Below are 18504 nucleotides of genomic sequence, written 5' to 3'. Positions count from 1 at the left end.
AGACTTTTGGGACATTAACACACACACACTCATCCTTTTACAAACCAATTCAGTATTTTCAAATCCAATAATCCATACTTTTCTACTTAAGATTTTTTTATTCGTTGACTTGACCCAACTTTGTATTTGCCAAAATGAAGATAGTTCTTACTCTCCACGTAAGTTTTGAAATACGTCTTAGTCCATTAAAGTTGCTATAATAAAATACCAAAGACTGGGTCGATTAGAAACAATAGAAATTTACTTCTCATAGTTCTGGAGGCTGAGAAGTCCAAGATCAGGTGCTAGCAAGTCACTTTCTGGTGAGGGCTCTCTTCCTGGTTGGTAGCCAGCACCTTCTTGCTGTGTCCTCACATGGTGGGAGGGGGCTAGAGATCTCTCTGGTGCCTCGTTTATAAGACACCAATCCCATTAATGAGGGTCTATAAGCACCACCCAAAGGCCCCACCTAATATCATTTTTAAGAGTTAGGATTTTAGCATAGAAATTTTGGGAGAAACACAAATATTTATACATATGCACATGTGCTACACCCAGAAGCCAGGAATGGGTTAAGGTGAGCTAAGGTACCAACTCTTAAGGTCTGTAGGGTGGAGGGTGAGACTAGGATTCAAAGCCTGGAGCTAATTCAGGTCTTGAGCAGTCTCTTCAGATATCCCTAGTGTGTTTCATTCATATTCTTCTTTTCTGAGTGTGCTCTGCCTTCCCCCGCCCTCCTCTCTAGACCCCTGCGACCCCAAGTCCAGCCTGAAGCATATAGAGATAGCTTTGAGTCCTATACAGAATTCTCTTATGGTTAATTCTGCATCCCCTCAGCAGCAGTCATAAGGATTCACTGAGGAGTTCACATGGGAAATCTGTCTTAACACTCCAGGTGCACTTAAAAGTAATGTGTGTCCCCTGCTTGCTGGTCATAATGTTTTTAATACAGCTTTAGTGGGAACAAGAGCACTTGAGTTTATTTGATGGTATTATTATGAATAAACACATTCACGAGCACATCTTCTGCATCTACTATCGCTTCTAAGGTCCTCAGTCTCTTCCTCCTTACCTTAAAGTAAGAATATATTACTTTTATCAAACTTTTATCAAAATTTGAGCTTTAGTCTTGTATTTATATTTGCCATGTATATTTTCTCCATTATTTTCAATATGTTTGGACAAAGTATGGAAGATTTTTATTATAACAACAAAGGAGAGTGTAAATTACATAAGATTTGACTAAATAAACATCCACCTGTATTACATTCATAAGGTTTCTCCCCTGTATGAATTCTCTGATGTGCACTAACATATGACTTCAGAGAGAAACTTTTTCCACATTCATTTCATTCATAGGGTTTCTCCCCTGTGCAAGACCTCAGATGTGCTCGGAGGTTTGAAGTACTAGAGAAAGTCTTCCGACACTCGTTACATTTATAGGGTTTCTCCCCTGTGTGAATTCCCTGATGCATACTGAGGGTTGCCTTCTGAGAAAAAGTTTTTCCACATTCGTGACATTCATAAGGTTTTTCTCCTTTGTGAACTCTCTGATGTCTACTGAGGTATGATTTCTTGGAGAAAGTTTTCCCACATTCACTACATTCTCAGGGTTTCTCCCTGGTATGAATTCTCTGATGTGCTTTGAGGGCTAAATTGCGGGTGAAAGTTCTCTCACAGCCATTACATTTATAAGGTTTCTCACCTGTGTGAAGTCTCTGATGTGCTCTGAGGGCTGAATTATCAACAAAAGATCTCCCACAGTCATTACATTCATAGGGTTTCTCGCCTGTGTGAATTCTCTGATGTATTTTGAGGGATGAACTATTGACAAAAGCTTTCCCACATTCATTGCATTTATAAGGTTTCTCCCCAGTGTGAATTCTCTGATGTATCCTGAGGACTGAATCACGGGTGAAAGTTTTCTCACAGCCATTACATTTATAGGGTTTCTCCCCTGTGTGGATTCTGTGATGTGCTCTGAGGGCTGAATAATGGGCGAAAGATCTCCCGCAGTCAGTACATTTATAGGGTTTCTCCCCTGTGTGAATTCTCTGATGTGTTCTGAGAACAGATATATAGGCAAAAGACCTCCCACATTCATTACACTCATAGGGTTTCTCCCCTGTGTGAATTCTGTGATGCGCTTTGAAGGTTGAATTATCAGCAAAAGTTTTCCCACATTCATTACACTCATAGGGTTTCTCCCCTGTATGAATTCTCTGATGTACACTGAGGTGGGTCTTGTTAGAGAAAGTTTTCCCACATTCAATACATTCATAGGGTTTCTCCCCACTGTGAATTCTCTCATGTTCTTTGAGCTGTGCAATTTTGGAGAACGATTTCCCATAGTCATTAGTTTGATAGGGCTTTATCCCTGTGTGTGTTCTGTGGTGTACTAAGACAGCAGAGTTCTTGTAAGATTTCCCACATCCATTGTTATCATAAGGCTTCTCCTTATGAACTATCACATGTTCACTGAGGTTTGATGTCTGACAAAAAGTTTTCCCACATTCATTACATGCATAGAGATTGACGCCCATATGAGTTCCAGGATAATGAATAGGGTGTGAATTTGAACAAAAGGATTTCCCGCATTCATTGCCTTGAGTTTTTTCCCCTGAGCAGGTCCTCTGATGCTGAATGACGTGTGCATTCTTGTAAAATAATCTCCTGCATTTATTACTTTCTCATGACTCCTCTCCTGTGGTACTTTCCTGATGTACACTGAGGGGTGAGTTTTGATGCAAGAATTCTCCATATTTATCAAATTTGCAGAATTTCTCTTCTGTTTGAGTTCTCTGATATACTCTAAGGTCTAATTCCTGGAAGAAGGCATTTGTACATCCATTAAAAACACAGTACATATCTCCAGTTGGTGTTTTCTGGGCTGAGCTCTGGCTCAAGTTTTCTTCACATTTACTTCTTGCAAAAGCCTGTCCTGGAGCAGCTCTCTGAGGTTGAGTAAGGGGTGAATTCTTACTGAAGTTATTTTCATTTTTATTACATTCATAGTGCATCATAACCATGTGAACTTGATTGTATTTCGCAGTGGTGGTTTTGTCACAGGATCTACTACATTCATTAAGATCAAAGCATTTCTCCTTTGTGCCGGTTCTCGCGTGGTTAAAGAGAGTTGCTTTGTCACAGTTTTTCTTAAATTCACAATCCTGACAAGATTCTTCTCCTATTAGAGAACTCTGAGCTGTAACACAGACAACAGTCTCATCATGTGAAACTTTTCCAAACTCACTACATTCAGAAGATTGCTCCAGAGTTTGAATTTTCTGATGATCCTGCCTAAGACTGAAAGCTTTCACGTTTTTATTATATTTGTAAGACCTCTCTCCAGTATGAGTTTTCTCATGATTAATAACAAACTGTAACTTTTCACAGACATTCATGTAATTGGCCTTCTTTCTGGAACAATTTCTATCACTAATAATTAATTCAGAAACAAATGGTGAACTCGTTCTACATGAGTCACATTTACAAGGCATTTTTCCTGAAAAATCTGGAATCGAATCCAAGTTAATTCGTTTTCCTAAAACTTTCTGACCTTCTTTATTCAGTGTTTTGTTATCAATGAATATTACTTGCCACAATGGTTTCTCTTGTTTTTCCTGATTCCCCTCAATGTGGACATCAACCTTATAATATCCTAAAATGAGAAAAATTGAAAGTATCTTATGAACCTTATATTTCTCATAAGGAGCTTAAGGCCACGTTTTGTTATCTATTGTATTGTTTCTGGTAATTTTCAAAAGATTAGTAATTCATGCACAGAAACAGACACACACACTCTCCTCATCCATATCGTTTAAACAAAAAACAGCTATTATATTCAGTGCTGGCCAAGATGAAAAAAAAAAATTAACAAACAAATGAAGATGCTACAAAATGGAAAGGTGGACTTTAGGACTTAAGAAATGGCACTACAGAGAATTCCAAGATTTTCTTTCTGCGTGCTGGCCTGCTGGAAAAGCCTGCAAACCAAAGTCAACAATAGGCGGAGACTAAAAAAGTTCCAAGAAAAGCCTGTTCCTTCTAGCCAACGATCTGAGGAAAAGATGGTCTAACAAAGAACTGTTCTGACAATATCCACTATACTCAAGCCTCCCTACTTCCAAAAAAGAAAAAAAAAGAAAAAAGAAAAAGAAAAAAGAAGACAAGATTCTTCTCTGTGGTTCTGCCATAAATATAAAGGATGTGAACACTCTTGCAAAATTTTCCGCCATGAGCCACAGCAAGAGCGCATAGAAATGGTCATGAAGAATCCTGAGAAATTCCCATTCAAAAGGAATTCTTGGACATGGTTAACAGCGGGCATTGCCAAAATTCCACCTGGAAACATATTCCTATCTACTCTATAAAATCTGCATAGGCAAGAGGAACAAATCTGTTGCTTTAGGGTACTCATGGCTAACTCAGAGCAGGTAGGAGGGAAAAAAAAGAAAAAAAAAAAGGCAGGAATACACAGTAGGCCCAATATTACAACTAGAAGAGATGAAGCAGTACTTGTGAAAACCATACCCTGAAAAACCAAAGACACAATATATTAAAAAGCAGCTGAATTCACATTATTGTCAAATGCATTTGAGTGTTCATAAAGACAGATCATATTCTGGGCTATAAAACAAATATTTATAAAAGAAGAGAAATCATATACAGTGTGATCTCAAGCCATCAAGAAATTATGCTGGAAATCAGGTGCGCAAAATTATTTGGAAAAATAAAACATGTTTGTAAATTAATATACTTTCAATTAAACCATGGGTCAATGAAGACATCTCAGAAAAAAGTAAGATATTTTTAAGTAAATGAAATCTAAAACTGTTCAAACTATAGAAATTTATGAAATACAGCTAAAGTAGTACTCAGATAATTTTGTAGTTTATAGAGATAAATTTATAGTTTAAAATTATATACATTAGGGGAAAAAAAGACCTTTAACCAGTTACCTAAGCTTTGAGAAACTATACGAAGAGAAGTTAAATATAAAGAAAGCAAAAGATAGAAAATAATAAAGATCAGAGGATACAATTGAAATTGAAAACACTCAAACCAAAGCTTACTTCTTTGAAAAGATTTTTAAATAATAAAAAGCCAGTGGAGGAAAATCGAGAAGACACATTCTCAGTATCAGAAATAAATGCAAAAGAAAATATAACTACCAACATAATAGGCATTAAAAAGATAATAAAGAATATTGAGAGAAATTCTATGCCCATAAAGTTGATAATTTACATAAAATGTACACATTCCTTGAAAACAAAAAACTACTAAACTCTCTCATGAAGAAGAAATAAGCCAAATAGATCTATTTAAGAAATTGAATATGTGGTCAAGAAATATGTAATTGAAAAAGCAGCTCTAGGACTAGATGGTGTGAACTAGTGAATTTTACCAAACATTGAAAGACGAAATAATACCAATTTTACATAATCTCTTCAAGAAAATGCAAGATGTGGGAATATTTCCTAAGTCATTTTAGGAGGCCTGTATTATCTTCATAACAAAACCAAAGACAATTCAAGAAGAAACCCTATGTAATATTTCTCATAACATAAATGTAAAAATACTGAAAAACAGTAAGCAAAAGGACACAGTGCTATATTAAAATAAATAATAAATCAGGACCAAGTGAGATTCATCCCAAGAATGCAGACTGTTGCAACATTCAAAAAAATCAATCAATGTGATTCACCATATTCATTGTCTAAAGATTAAAACCACAATCACATCAATTACAGAAAAAAAAAATTTCACTAAATTTAAAATCCATTCATCAACCTAATAAAAGGAATCCACGAAAAGCCTACAGGTAACATCACATCTAAGAGTGAGAGCCTGAATGCTTTAACCCTAAGACTCAGGAAAAGACAAGGGGGTTTACTCTCAGCACTTCTACTCAAGACAGCAATGTAAGTTCCAACTAATGCAATAAGGCAAGAATGAAAATGAAAGATACAGAGTAAGCCTACACAGAAAAATCACAAAATGATCTTTAAAAAAGCTCCTTGAACTAATAAGCGTTTTCAGCAAAGGCAAAATACAAAGCCAATACATGAAAGCCAATAATATACAAATAATAATCAACTGGAATTTGAAATCAAATACACAACATAATTTACCATAGCACCAATACACGCCACTTGGTATCTGTATGCTAAAAACTATTGATGAAAGAAATCAAAGAAATACTAAATAGAGAGGTACATGTTATTTAGGAATTAGAAAACTATATTTTTTATGCTGATTTTGTTTGATTTAGTGTCAATGCACTTCAAGCTGAAATTCCAACATTTTTATAAATATCAGAAGCTTGTTTTAAAATTCATAAAGTCATCTGAACATAAAATTCCGGTGGATTCAGTACTACCTGATGTCAAAAATTAAAAAGCTAGTGTAAGAAAGTTAATATGGTATTCGCATAAGGAAAGATATGGAGATAAATAGAGACGCCACAGAAATATGCAATCTCAGACATATAGAATGCAATCTCAGACACACACATACTGAAATGCAATGCAAATATACACTCATCTGTTTTCTAAGATCAAGCAAATGTTACTCAAAGGAGAAATGATAATCTTTTCAACAAACGCTGCTAGAATAACTGGACTCCTTTTTCAAAAATTTTAACTTGACATATAACTCATACTTTCTATAAAAATTAATACCAAATGGAACACAAAGTGTAAAATGTGAAATTTAAAAGTTTCTAGGAAAAAAAAAAATCACAGGAATAAATCTGTTAAGAGTTCTGACATTTCTAGACAGGACGACAAAAGCATAGTCCTTACGGAAAATTAAAAATTGTACTTTATTAATGTTAATGTTCAGTTTCAGCCAGACTTCTCTGAAACCATGCCAACAGAAGTAGAGCGCAGCTCACTACTGTCAAGTGGGGAGAGGTTCCCCACTAAACCTCCACTGAAACCCATGGGAGATAGAGAAGGTTAACACTGGGCAGGGTTGAGAGATCGGACTCTCACTGGCCTTCTGCTTGTACTAACCACCCTGTATTCCATTAAGTGCCAGCAATACTACCTCATCTTCATTCTTCTTTCCATCTTTCAGAATCTTATTGGTTTTTTATGTATAATTTTAAGTATTTAACTGTAGTTAGTGAATAGGAAAGAATGTTTATGCCATCATTCTCATTTAATGCTTTCTATCTTATTCTTTTCCTAAGCACAGTTATGAACATGTTTTCCTTGACATCACATAGACTATATCTAGTTCTGCTCTAAGCCACCGGAATCCGATTTTTTGTTTTGACCCATAAGTAAGTTTACCTCAGGATTCTTTACCCACTGTTCTGATAGGACAGTGGACATGTCAAAACCAATTGTCTATGGATCATATTTGTTTCCCTGAACTTTTTCTTTCACTAATTTATTAAACTATCCCACCTCTAGCTGCAAACTACTTAACTACTCAGAGCTTTACATAAATCCTTCATATCTAATAAAGCAAGTCCTCCCACAGTGCTCTTCTAAAGGGATTTAGTTTGATATTACATCTTTACAAGTATGTCTCCACATGAATTTTTATGGAAAAGTGCTTTTTGGTTTTTTTTAGGATTAACTAAAGTTGCAGCCATTTCATTGCTTTATTCTAAGATATAGTCTATAATTTGTCTTCCAGTTGATCAATTTTAAATTTCACTTTTAAATTCTTCATTATTATATTTTTGTTATTGCTCTTGATCAGTTTCTTAATATAAATGAGACTACAAATTACCTCTGTTCACTAATTCAGCTATAACTAAAAGTTTCTAGTATGCACATTTATTTTTATTACTTTCTAAATGTCATGCAATTTTGAAATTGATTTCCTTCTTAATATACTGTTTAATAGAGATAATTTTCCAAAGTTCCATATCAAGGTTTTTTGTCTACTCATTTTATCATTACTTTCTACATTTATCGAACTATGTTGAGAGAATATTATTTGTGGTGATTCTAATTAGTTGAATTTATTGGTGTTTAGAATAAAACTATATTTTCACTGTCTTATGATAATTCCAAGGGAACTTGAAAGGCTTGTCCTTTAATTTCAGCATACACATATGCAACTATGTGGTCCACTTTAATACAAATATCATTTATATCTTCTATAGCCATATTTATTAAATATGCCACAGGATTTATTATTTCATCAGATGAGGTACAGCAGGTCCTCAAATAAATTCCTTTCATTAAATGTCATTTAGTTACAACGTTGATGAGAAAAAAAAATCAATTCCCTACAAGGACCACTGTCTGTGTGGAGTTGGCATGTTCTCCCCACGTCTGTGTGGATTTCCTCTGGGTCCTCGAGTTTCCTCTCACATCCCAAATGTGCATGTTAGGTGAACTGGTGTGTCTACATTAACCCCATGTCTGAGTGCGCGTGGTGTGTGAATGCACCCTGAGATGGAATGGTATCCTGCCCAGGGTGGGTTTCTGCCTTGAGCTGAGCTGCGGGGATATGGCCACCTGAAAAACGGAACTGGAATAAGCGGGTTAGATAATAATGATTAATCTTTCTTAAATGTATGTCTAGCTCAGATTTACATCAATGGTAATATTAGAAGTCTTTTGGATCTTTATTTTGAAGTTTGGTGATGTTTCTGCCCTAACAACTCAGTTCTTCTTTATATCAGTGAAGACTGTAATAAAGGTGGTTTTATTACAGTTCATTTCACTTAAGTCAATTTCCAGGAACCTACTGACAACATTAAGTGAAGAATTATGATCTCATAATTCAAGCGAATCTTAAAGTCTTAGAAATTCATATTTTGTTTTATGATCATTGATATCATATTGCTTAGTGCAGCTATTCAAATACTCTTGCGCTATCAGGATTTCTTTAAAGATAATGAATTTATTGCCTAAATATAAACCTGAAAGATAACAGAATATTAGACCCTAAATTATTTATTTTTATTGACTTAACAACTTTACCATTCTTTTATTTTATAACCTTTCTAACATACTATTGAGGGATATCTTTTTAGCCAATCAGTATGATTAGACAAAGGCCAAAAAGCACATGAAAAAACTGCTTGGCATCGTTAGTGATCAGGAAAATAGTTAAGGACTAAATTATGTCTCAGTCAAATTCATATTTTGAAGCCCTAACTCCCAATGTGACTGCATTTAGAGATAAGACCTTTAGAGAGGTAACGGAGGTTAACGTGATAAAGGAGAGGCCCTATTTCTGTAGAACTGATATCCTTATAAAAACGGGAAGAAACATCAGACACCTTTCTCTCTCCATGAATGCAAAGAGGAAAGGCCCGGTGAGGACACCGTGAGAAGGTGCTCATCTGCAAGGCAGGAAGAGAGGCCTCACCACAAATCAACCCTGCTGGCACCCTCTTCTTGGACTTTCAGCCTCCAGCACTCTGAGAAATAAATTTGTTTTTTAAGCCACCCAGGCTATGGTATTTTGTTATGCCGGTCCAGCTGACTAATACAGAAATGCAAATCAAAACCTCAATGACATAGCACCTCACATCCACTCAGATGACTACAATCAAAAAGTGAGATAATTAAGTACTGGTGAAGATGTAGAAAATTTAGAACCCTCATATGCCATCATTAGGATTATGAAATGATACAGCGCCTTTGGAAAACAGTTTGGCAGTTCTACAGAGTTATCACATAGCCAGAAATTCCGCTCCTACCTATATGGTCAAGAGAAATAAAAGCACATGTCCATGCAAAAACTTGTAAATGGGTTTTACATCAGCATTACTCAATAACAGCCAAAAGGTTCACGGACTGATGAATGGACAAACAAATGTGGTATATCCAGACAAAGGAATATTATTTCGCCAAGAAACGATGAAGTACTAATACATGCTACAATATGAACCTTGTAATGCAAAGTGAAAGAAACCAATCACAAAAGAACACATAATGTGTGATTCCATTGACATGTCCAGAATACCCAAATCTATACAGACAGAAAGTAGATTAGTGGTTGCCAGAGCTAAAGCGGCAGGAAATAAGGAGATAATAGCTAAAGGGCATGGGGTTTCTCCCTCTGAGGTGAAGAAAACTGACTGTGGTGTTTACATATATCTATGAATATACTAAAAGCCACAAAACTGTATGCTTTAAATGGGTAAATTGTATGATATGTGAATTACATCTCAATAAAGCTGTTTAAAAGGAAAAACGACTTTGGAAAGTGGTTCCCTCTAAAGTCTAACTACCCCAGGAGTTTCCTTCTGTCCGTGCTCACTCACCTGGGAACCTCTGGTTTGGGAATTCTTCCTCTAAGGACCAGGGCTCTTCACCTTGCTCCAACTTGAAGATCACCTGGGGTTTGGTAATGCAATACCCTGTGAACGTAACAATCCACAACAAAGACTTTATATATAGACCAGATCCACGTGCTTTTTAGATTCTGAAGGTGGAGAAAGATATAGCAGCAAGAGCAAAATGAAAGTACCCATTTGCAGTTTTCAATGGGAAAGCAATGACACAAACATCGTTTCTGTTTCTCTAAAGGTTTCAATTACCCAGGCCTCTTAAAAGCCTGAACAACATTAATCTCTACAAAGGGTCCATGTGTTTTGACGATTACAACAAAAAGGATTTGAATTCCAAGGGGAGTCACATAGTAAAGCCTGCTCACCCATGGAGACAAAGTGGCTGCAGTTCTCCAGCATCACGTCTCTGTACAAGGTCCTATGAGCAGGGCCCATGTACTGCCACTCATCTGGGGTGAACTCCACAGTCACGTCTTCGAACGACACTGATCCCTGCAATGATACATTTTGTTCAAAGTTCAGAATTAAGTGACAAAGAAAATACTTTTGAGAATTACTATTTTCCTGTTTACTCTTAAGGCTCTAAAACAAATAGCTATAAAGAATGTCTACTCGTGCCCTAATTTGTCTTTAACTTTGGAGTTACTCAATTACTTAAAAGGGTTTGTAATGTACTGTAATTCATTCATATATTTTTATGAAAAATTTCAGTGTAAAGAATTCCTACAACTCTTCTACGTCCCGAGGGATTACCCTGGGTAGTCTAGAGAATTCTAGAGAATCCTAAGATGTTCAATCCCTCCAAGGACATCAATACCATAAATAATGGGAGCCAAGGAAACAGTACATGTAAGTTGTGGAGATCCCGTACATGATTGAACTTATGTATCAATAAACGTATAAAGATATATAAATCTAGAGCTCACGGAGAACAAAGGATGACTTACCTAGGAGATGGAATCAAACAGACTAGTATGAGAACACTGCCTACACTGAAGTAACAGCGACAGATATAAATAGAAAGATCTAATCAGCAGAAGCAGTAACCAATTAGCTACCCAATCTAGCAGTATGAGCAGCTTCTTGAATGCTGGTGCCAAATACCGATATTTAAGACATACAAAAAAAAATACCTTAGAAGTTTTCATGAGACAGACCTGTTCATGCTGCTACTGACTAGTCTGTAGAACAAAAAGCTGGAACTGTCCCTTAAACTACGCATGGTTTTAGAACACAGACGGGTGCTCTAGGACAAAGACAAGCATTAAGGAGACACTAGCAATTTAGGTGGTCATGGAAATTAACAGAAGCAGTCAGACAACAACTTGAGCACATAGGGATTGGACAAAAAAAAAGTACCAGAAACAGCATCTGAGGCACCGTGAATATTAAGGAGGCTGGCAGAAAAAGTAGAGGCCACAAAGCCAGAGAAGAACTTTTCTGAAGGTAATAATGGAATCATGAGGGAGTAGAGTATTGAAAACTGAAAAAAGAGAAAGTTTCCACAACAAAGACTTTAAAGGGGGTGGGAGGAGGGAGCCGGGGGAGTTGCCGTTCAATGAGTATAAAGTTTCACTTGTGCAAAATACTAAGTTCTAGAGATCAGCTGCACAACGTGATGCCACTAGCGAATGATACAGCACTGTACATGTAAAAATTTGTCAGGAGGGTAGATCCCATGTTAAGTGTTCTTATCGCAAGTAAACAGTAGAAAGAAAGGGAAGTAGATTAAGAGACAAGAGGACAGAAACACGTTTTTTTCCAGTATTATGTATCCGGTTATATCCTCACTCATGTCTTCGGTATGACTGAGTGAATACCTTCTTTGTGTGAAGTTCAGAGCCAGTAGCTGGGAACTTAAACAAATGAATAAAAGATGAAGAACTCCCCTCATTAAGTTTATCTTAATATAAAAAATAAAATAAAATTTAACTATATTTTCCAAAACTAAAACATTAGTGAGAAAACTGTTGTTTTTTATTCGTTTCTGCCAATCTCTCTAATATGTGACTTAATAAACAGCTGGATAAAAAAAAATTAAGCTAACAATGACAGAAGTGCAAATGGTGAAGTAGGAACCCCAGAAAATTCTCTCTTCCACAAAAACAATGAAAAAACTGGCGAAAATTATAGAAGTTAACAAAGATAATTTCTGGAAGTATACAAGAAAATTGGCGGAATCACTCTAAGTATAGTGATGTTGTATCATTTTAATATACCCTCTTCCCATCCCTCTCAAACTCTGCCACAGTTTGAGAATCCACAGGCTCCAACCTGCAGCCTGGCAACTACATGATGGGTTGTAGTTCCACCAAAGTATCATTGCCAGAAAAACTGTCATCATTTGGGCTGTTTGGTAGTTCGATGAACGACCCCACTACAAGGATATCTTTATGTGTGCTAATTTGGAGCTCATACAGTGTGTGAAAAGTCTTATCCTCAGAAGCATCTGGCCAAACATTTAAAGGCATTTGTTTAACTTATGTGGTGGGTATTAACTGAAGTGGTGGATAACAGCAGGAGCAAACAATGGCCTGATCGAGAAGCTTAAAATAGGAAATGCTGAAGAATGAGATGGCAAAAAAAGATTTTGAAAAGCTCTGATATACTCCTGAGAATCTAAAAGGCTACCCACATGCATAGAACTATGTATAGGCCCAGGGCTGACGGCATGCTCAGGAAAGACATGGGAAAGCCCTAACCTCTAGGTGACTATGAGGTTTGGCATAAGAAAGAAGTAAAGGCCACTACATGCTTATAAACTGCCTGACTGAACGTTGAAGGAATGCCTTCACATGCACAGAGCCCTGAAGCAAAGACTGGGAGACTACTGGTTCCAGGCATTTAATGAAACTTCTGAAGAAACTTCTACTGCTACAGACCACAAAAAATATAGGTTCTACAGAATTAGTTCAGAAAAGTCACTGAACAAATAAATATCAAGGATGATCCCTATGGAGGGGAGACATTCTGATTTCTAGAGCTGCCTCATCTATGTTATTTTAAATGTCCAGTTATCAACAATAACAACAACAACAACAACAACAACAAACTATTAAACAAGGGGGAGAAAAAAAGAACGTAAGATCCATATGCAGGAAAAAGTATAATCAAAAGAAACTGCTCCTAAGGAAGGAGATGTTAGACTTCCTAGGAAACAACTTTAAATCAGTTGTTTTAAATGTGGTCAATGACCCCTAGGAAAGAATGTCTAAGGATAAAAGAAAAATATAGGAATAATATTTCACTAAGTAAAGAGTATCGATAAAAAGGAATCAAAGAGAAATTCAAGAGCTGAAAAGTACAATAACTGAAACAAAACTTTCACCAGGGGAGTTCAATAACAGATCTGAGCAAGTCGAAGAAAGAATGAACAAACTGTATAATATGTCTGTTGAAATTATGCAGTGTGAGAAACAGAAAAAATGATGAAAAATAACTATGAGATAGCATCAAGTTTACAAGTCAATGCATAGAGTCCCAGACAAAGAGAAGACATACTCTGAAAGAGTATTTGAACAAATAATAACCAAGAAGTCTCCAAATTTGATGAAAACAATCTACACATACCAAAAACTCAATGACCTTCAAGAAGCATAAACTTGGAGTAAGAGAGCCACACCTGGGCACGTGATAATCAAACTGTCAAAAAGACAAAAAGACAAAAAAGTTTTTGAAAATCTCTGATATACTCCTGAGAATCTAGATGGCTACACACATGCATAGAGCTGTGTATAGGCCCAGGGCTGACAGCATGCTCAGAAAAGAAAGCCTTAAGTTGTCACCTCTAAGTAACTATGAGGTTTGGCATAATAAGGAATAAAGGCTACTGCAGTCTTGTAAACTGCCTAACTGAATGCTGAAGGAATGCCCTCTCATGCACAGAGCCCTTAAGGAAAGATGGGAGACTTACTAATTTAAGGAAATTTCTGAAAAAATTTCTACTGCTACATACAAGAAATACAGGTGCTAGAGAATTAGTTCATAAAAGTCATTAAACAAATAAATTTCAAGAATGACCCCTGTGGAAGGGAGACATTCTGATTTCTAGAGTTGCCACACTATTTCGTTTAAAATGTCCACTTATCAGCAACAACAAAAAACTCTGCTAATCAAGAAAAAAAAAACAAAAAAAAAACAAGAAAGCAAGATCCATATGCATGAAAAGGTGTACTCAACAGAAACTGCTACTGAGAAAGCAGATGCTGGACTTACTAGGTAACAACTTTAAATCAGCTATTTGAAAATAGTCAAGAATTCGAGGAAAGAATATCTAAAGGCTAGAGGAAAATGTCAGAACAATATTTCACAAAGTAAAATGTATCAATAAAAGAAACTAAACAGAATTTCAAGAGTTAAAAAGTACAACAACTGAAACAAAACTTTTCCCTAGAGTTCAACAACAGATCTGAGCAAGTGGAAGAAAGAATGAAAAACTGTATAATATGTCCATTGAAATTATGCAGTGTGAGAAATAAACAGAAAGAAAAAATGGTAAAAAAAAAATAACTACTAGATAGCATCAAGTTTACAAATATATGAATAATGAGAGGAGAAATAGTCTGAAAGAATATTAAAGAAATAACAGCCAAGTCTCCAAATTTATGAAAAACATTAATCTACACATCCCAAAACTCAACAAACTTCAACTAGGATAAACATGAAGTAAAAATGCCATACCTGGACACATGATAATCAAACTGTCAAAAAAGACAAAGACGTTCTTGAAAATAGAAAGAAAGAAGTGACTCATCACGTACAATAGCAGTAACAGCTGGTTACTAATCTGAAACCATGGAGAAAGCAGTGGAATGTCAGATTAAAAGTGCTGAAAGAAAAAGGTTGTCAACCAAGAATTCAATACCCAACAAAATTGTAAAAATTAAAACTTTTTGAGATAAACAAAAACAATGTGCCAAAAGCAAAAATGTCCTGCCAGAAATAATACAGGGAGTGGTTCAGCAAATCTTTGCAGACTGAAAGTAGATTAGTGGTTGCTTGAGGCTTGGGGTGGGGAGGGATAAGATAATGGGACCGGATAAAACCTACACACTTTTTTTTTAAGGCGATGAAAAGGGCCTATTTTGACTACAGTGATGTTTGCCCATATTTGCGAGAACACCTTAAAAAATCATATATTACACTGTAAATGGGTGACTAGCATGATACATGATTTCAATTGCAATAAGTACACCTTTAAAAATTGTATATTACACTTTAAATGGGTGACTAGCATGATACATGATTTCAATTGCAATAAAGCTGTTTTAAAATAAAAAATGAAAGAGGATGAAATCATTACAAAACATTAGAAAAGATTTAAGGGCCAAGGATGAAAATGTGGATAAAGGAAAGAAGGTGACTCTATGAAGATAGCAGCAAGGGAAAGACAGAGCCAGTGGAGGTGCCACAGACACTAAAAGAGAAACTTCTCAGAAGGACAGAGTGAGAAGTAGAGGCAAGAGACACAGTAAAGTCAAGTAAAGAAAGGATGAGAAGAGATCTAGTGAGTTTGATTATAATCAAGTCTGTGGTCACGAGGACACAGGCAACAGGGCTTCATGCAGAGGTTTGAAGTATGAATGTAAAGTGTTGAAATATTTGAAAGAGAACAGCATTTTAAACTGCTGAGTAAGTTGAATATCATAGGTATTCAAAATATTTATGTAATCTTAAGGATATTCAGTTTATTCTTCAGAAAATGTCTTAATTCAACCCCTATGTCTGAGTTTCCGAAAGATAGTATTGACCAAGTTCACATTCAGCATTAAGTCTTCTGCTTTTATTGTAGAACAAGTAGAGGCAACATTCTATATTATTTTAAGATTATTACTGGAAAGTTAACTGGAACACCTATTTGAAAACAACAAACATATTTTTTGTCATCAATCTCTTTACATTCTACGAAGACACTTTGCTTTATCTTCTCACTAATGTCAGCCGTTAAAGAAATACTGTCTGACACTCTGACATGGATATCATGAACTACAGAGATACATTTGGAGCTCCAATTTGGCAATTCCTTACTGAATTCTTTCCTGTAATACCAGAGAATCTGCATATATTCAAATACCACCACCCTTGCCCTGCTATTCATCTGTATTTCTACATCTTCTCTGAATGCATGTGATCCATTTCTATTTCTACTTTTCCATGTTAACAAAGAGACACTTAAGTCCTTATAAAATCCATTGTAAAATAAACGGGTTATTCAACTGAACTCACCTGAGCTATGTTCATTTTCTGCTGCTCCTGGAAGAAGGTTAATAACTGTAAAGGTTCCACTAGGGAGGAAGAAAAAGAAATGGGGTCATGAGAAATCTGGCTGCTTTACAACTCCTATATTCATGGCTTTGAATATCTCATAATACCAGCAGGAGAAAAGGCTTCCCTATGGAATAACGGCCCCTTGAGAAGGAACAGGAAGAACCACACAGAGGCAGCACCGTCTGAACATGTGCATGTCTTATGGGGGCTTAACCTTGCATTTTCAGAGTAAGGTAAACTGCTTTTTGTCAATCATATAACAATGTATGCCCCCTTATGACCAATTAAAACAAAATTTTTTTAATATGTAACTAAAATAAAGGATGAGTTAAAAAAAAAAATTCAGGTACCACAAAGGTGAAACCTTCTAATTTCATTAAAACTAGTCTCAAAAAACTACTCAGGCTGGATTGTTCATCAAGTTCTTGTTGTCTTTACACCTTAAGAATTTGCACAGAAAACTCTGAAATTAAAATGGGATGCTTTATGCAAGAAATATATTTTTTAACTTTTTGTTCCAAGCTGTTTGCAGTTTCTAAAAAAGATCTCTTAATAAGATGTTTATAGTACTTACCTGTGTGAGTAAACAGCACTGTGTTGCTGTTTGATACTACCCAAAAATCTTTCATTTTTGGCCCGATATTTTTGGGCTCCCAAAAGGTGTCCAATATAAAAAACTTTTCTTCTACTATCATTTTGTCATCTCCATGTTCAGGAAAGAGGGAGCATCAGCATAACTCTAAATGCCACATGTAGTGATGGAAATGGTATGAGAACAGCTCAGAATCTGGAAGAGTGGGGACAGAAACAAAGAAAACATGGTGCTGTTTAGGATTTCATCAGCTCTGCTGGATACACCTTCCCTGAACATCATCTTCACTAGCCATCCAGTGAAGTGCTTTTCTCTGCAGCCTGACAGTCACCCATCCCTCTCAACCCCAAGCTGGTCCACAGATTCCACTGTCACACAGTCTGTGGTGGCTTCTGGACATGGAGGCTTCCGGACGTGGAGGCATCACCAGGTTTTACTCATGCTACTCAGAGATCAAAATCTGCTTCTGGTGTTGCAAACCAGGACCTGCACCTTTCCAGCAGGGATGAAGGGTTGTTCTTCCAAGTGGCAGTTCGTAGGGCTCCTCTTTCCGGACTTAAAAGAGTTACTCTGCACCACGGAGGGGTGGGATCTAAGCCTGAGAAACAAATTCACTTTATTTGAAATCTTCATCCAACACTCTAAACCTGACCTTTTGGAATTCACCAGAAATGTACTATCCAGTACTATAGCCATTAGCTGCACGCAACTACTATACCTGAAGTGTAGCTAGTGCCACAAATCAAAATAATATTTTGAATGTACTGAATTTAATAACATCAGTAAAATTAACTTCACCTCCTTTTATTTTTACTGTTGCTACTAAAATTTTTTTAATAATGTTTTTTGTATTATATTTGCATTATCTTTCTGTTGGCCCAAAAATGCATAAGAATATCAGACTGGGCCTTTGAGGATGGAGACAGCCTGGACAGCGCAGGAAGGTGCAAGCAGCTCAGTATGACCCAGAAGCTATGGAGAAAACCCACAAATCCCAGGATAGACTTACCACGTGATTAGATTCTGTCCGCATTCATGTCACAATCGTATCTCTGGGAAGTTGAGGGCAGACAATTCGGTTAACTGCTCCAAAGGTTGCAACTCTAGATTTGGGTCAGGGAGGATACTAGGAAGAGCAAGAGAGAGTAAAATCTATATTTGCATCCTGCCTCTGTCACCCACCAGCTTGTGCCCTGGGGTATAACATTCCGCCCCATGAAGGTCCTTTCACCTGAGGAATGTCACGTTTATACCGACAAGTAGGTTTTTGTGAGGGTTAAATGAAATAAATGAAGGGAACAAAGTGTTTTCTGATAGCCGCTTACACAGTGATTATAAGCATCTGACAAAATGTTTTGCAAATGATACCTTAGTTCTCAGAAGAACTGCACGA

General features: G+C 36.4%; 2 protein-coding genes across 5 annotated transcripts; both read right to left on the bottom strand.

Annotated features, from left to right (window-relative positions):
* Positions 1-1216: 1216 nt before the first annotated feature.
* Positions 1217-2522, bottom strand: LOC105311232 (zinc finger protein 658B-like). The gene is given in 1 exon segment (XM_023526989.1): positions 1217-2522. A coding segment is annotated over 1 exon segment (1194 nt). The 3' UTR covers positions 1217-1328.
* Positions 2369-18504, bottom strand: LOC111728756 (zinc finger protein 658-like). Of its 4 annotated transcripts, XM_023526994.1 has the most exons (8): positions 18480-18503; positions 18121-18237; positions 17094-17306; positions 16478-16536; positions 10618-10744; positions 10226-10321; positions 3580-3640; positions 2996-3184 (listed from the first exon to the last, which is right to left on the bottom strand). In XM_023526994.1, exons 3-8 carry the CDS (start codon positions 17212-17214, stop codon positions 3142-3144), a joined length of 507 nt encoding a protein of 168 aa, XP_023382762.1. In that variant the 5' UTR covers positions 17215-17306; positions 18121-18237; positions 18480-18503; the 3' UTR covers positions 2996-3141. The 4 variants fall into 4 exon arrangements, with proteins under 4 accessions (XP_023382759.1, XP_023382760.1, XP_023382762.1 ...); XM_023526991.1 differs by lacking the exon at positions 3580-3640 and having other exon boundaries at positions 2369-3184; positions 18480-18504; XM_023526993.1 differs by lacking the exons at positions 2996-3184; positions 3580-3640 and adding an exon at positions 7703-8465.

This window comes from Pteropus vampyrus, unplaced genomic scaffold (genome assembly GCF_000151845.1).
Source record: "Pteropus vampyrus isolate Shadow unplaced genomic scaffold, Pvam_2.0 Scaffold1000002382, whole genome shotgun sequence".
In the NCBI taxonomy this organism is placed as follows: domain Eukaryota; kingdom Metazoa; phylum Chordata; class Mammalia; order Chiroptera; family Pteropodidae; genus Pteropus; species Pteropus vampyrus.
Note: the sequence above shows the minus strand (reverse complement) of the source record. Positions and strands in the feature narration are given on the sequence as shown.

Bases quoted from the DNA above. Each gene is read 5' to 3' on its own strand.
- LOC111728756 (XM_023526991.1), bottom strand. From the start codon at position 17,214: ATGATAGTAGAAGAAAAGTTTTTTATATTGGACACCTTTTGGGAGCCC. The intron at 10,745-16,477 runs GTGAGTTCAGTT...GTATCATTGCAG, and splicing joins AGAAAATGAACATAGCTCAG to GGATCAGTGTCGTTCGAAGA. The intron at 10,322-10,617 runs GTGAGCAGGCTT...TTACGTTCACAG, and splicing joins CAGCCACTTTGTCTCCATGG to GGTATTGCATTACCAAACCC.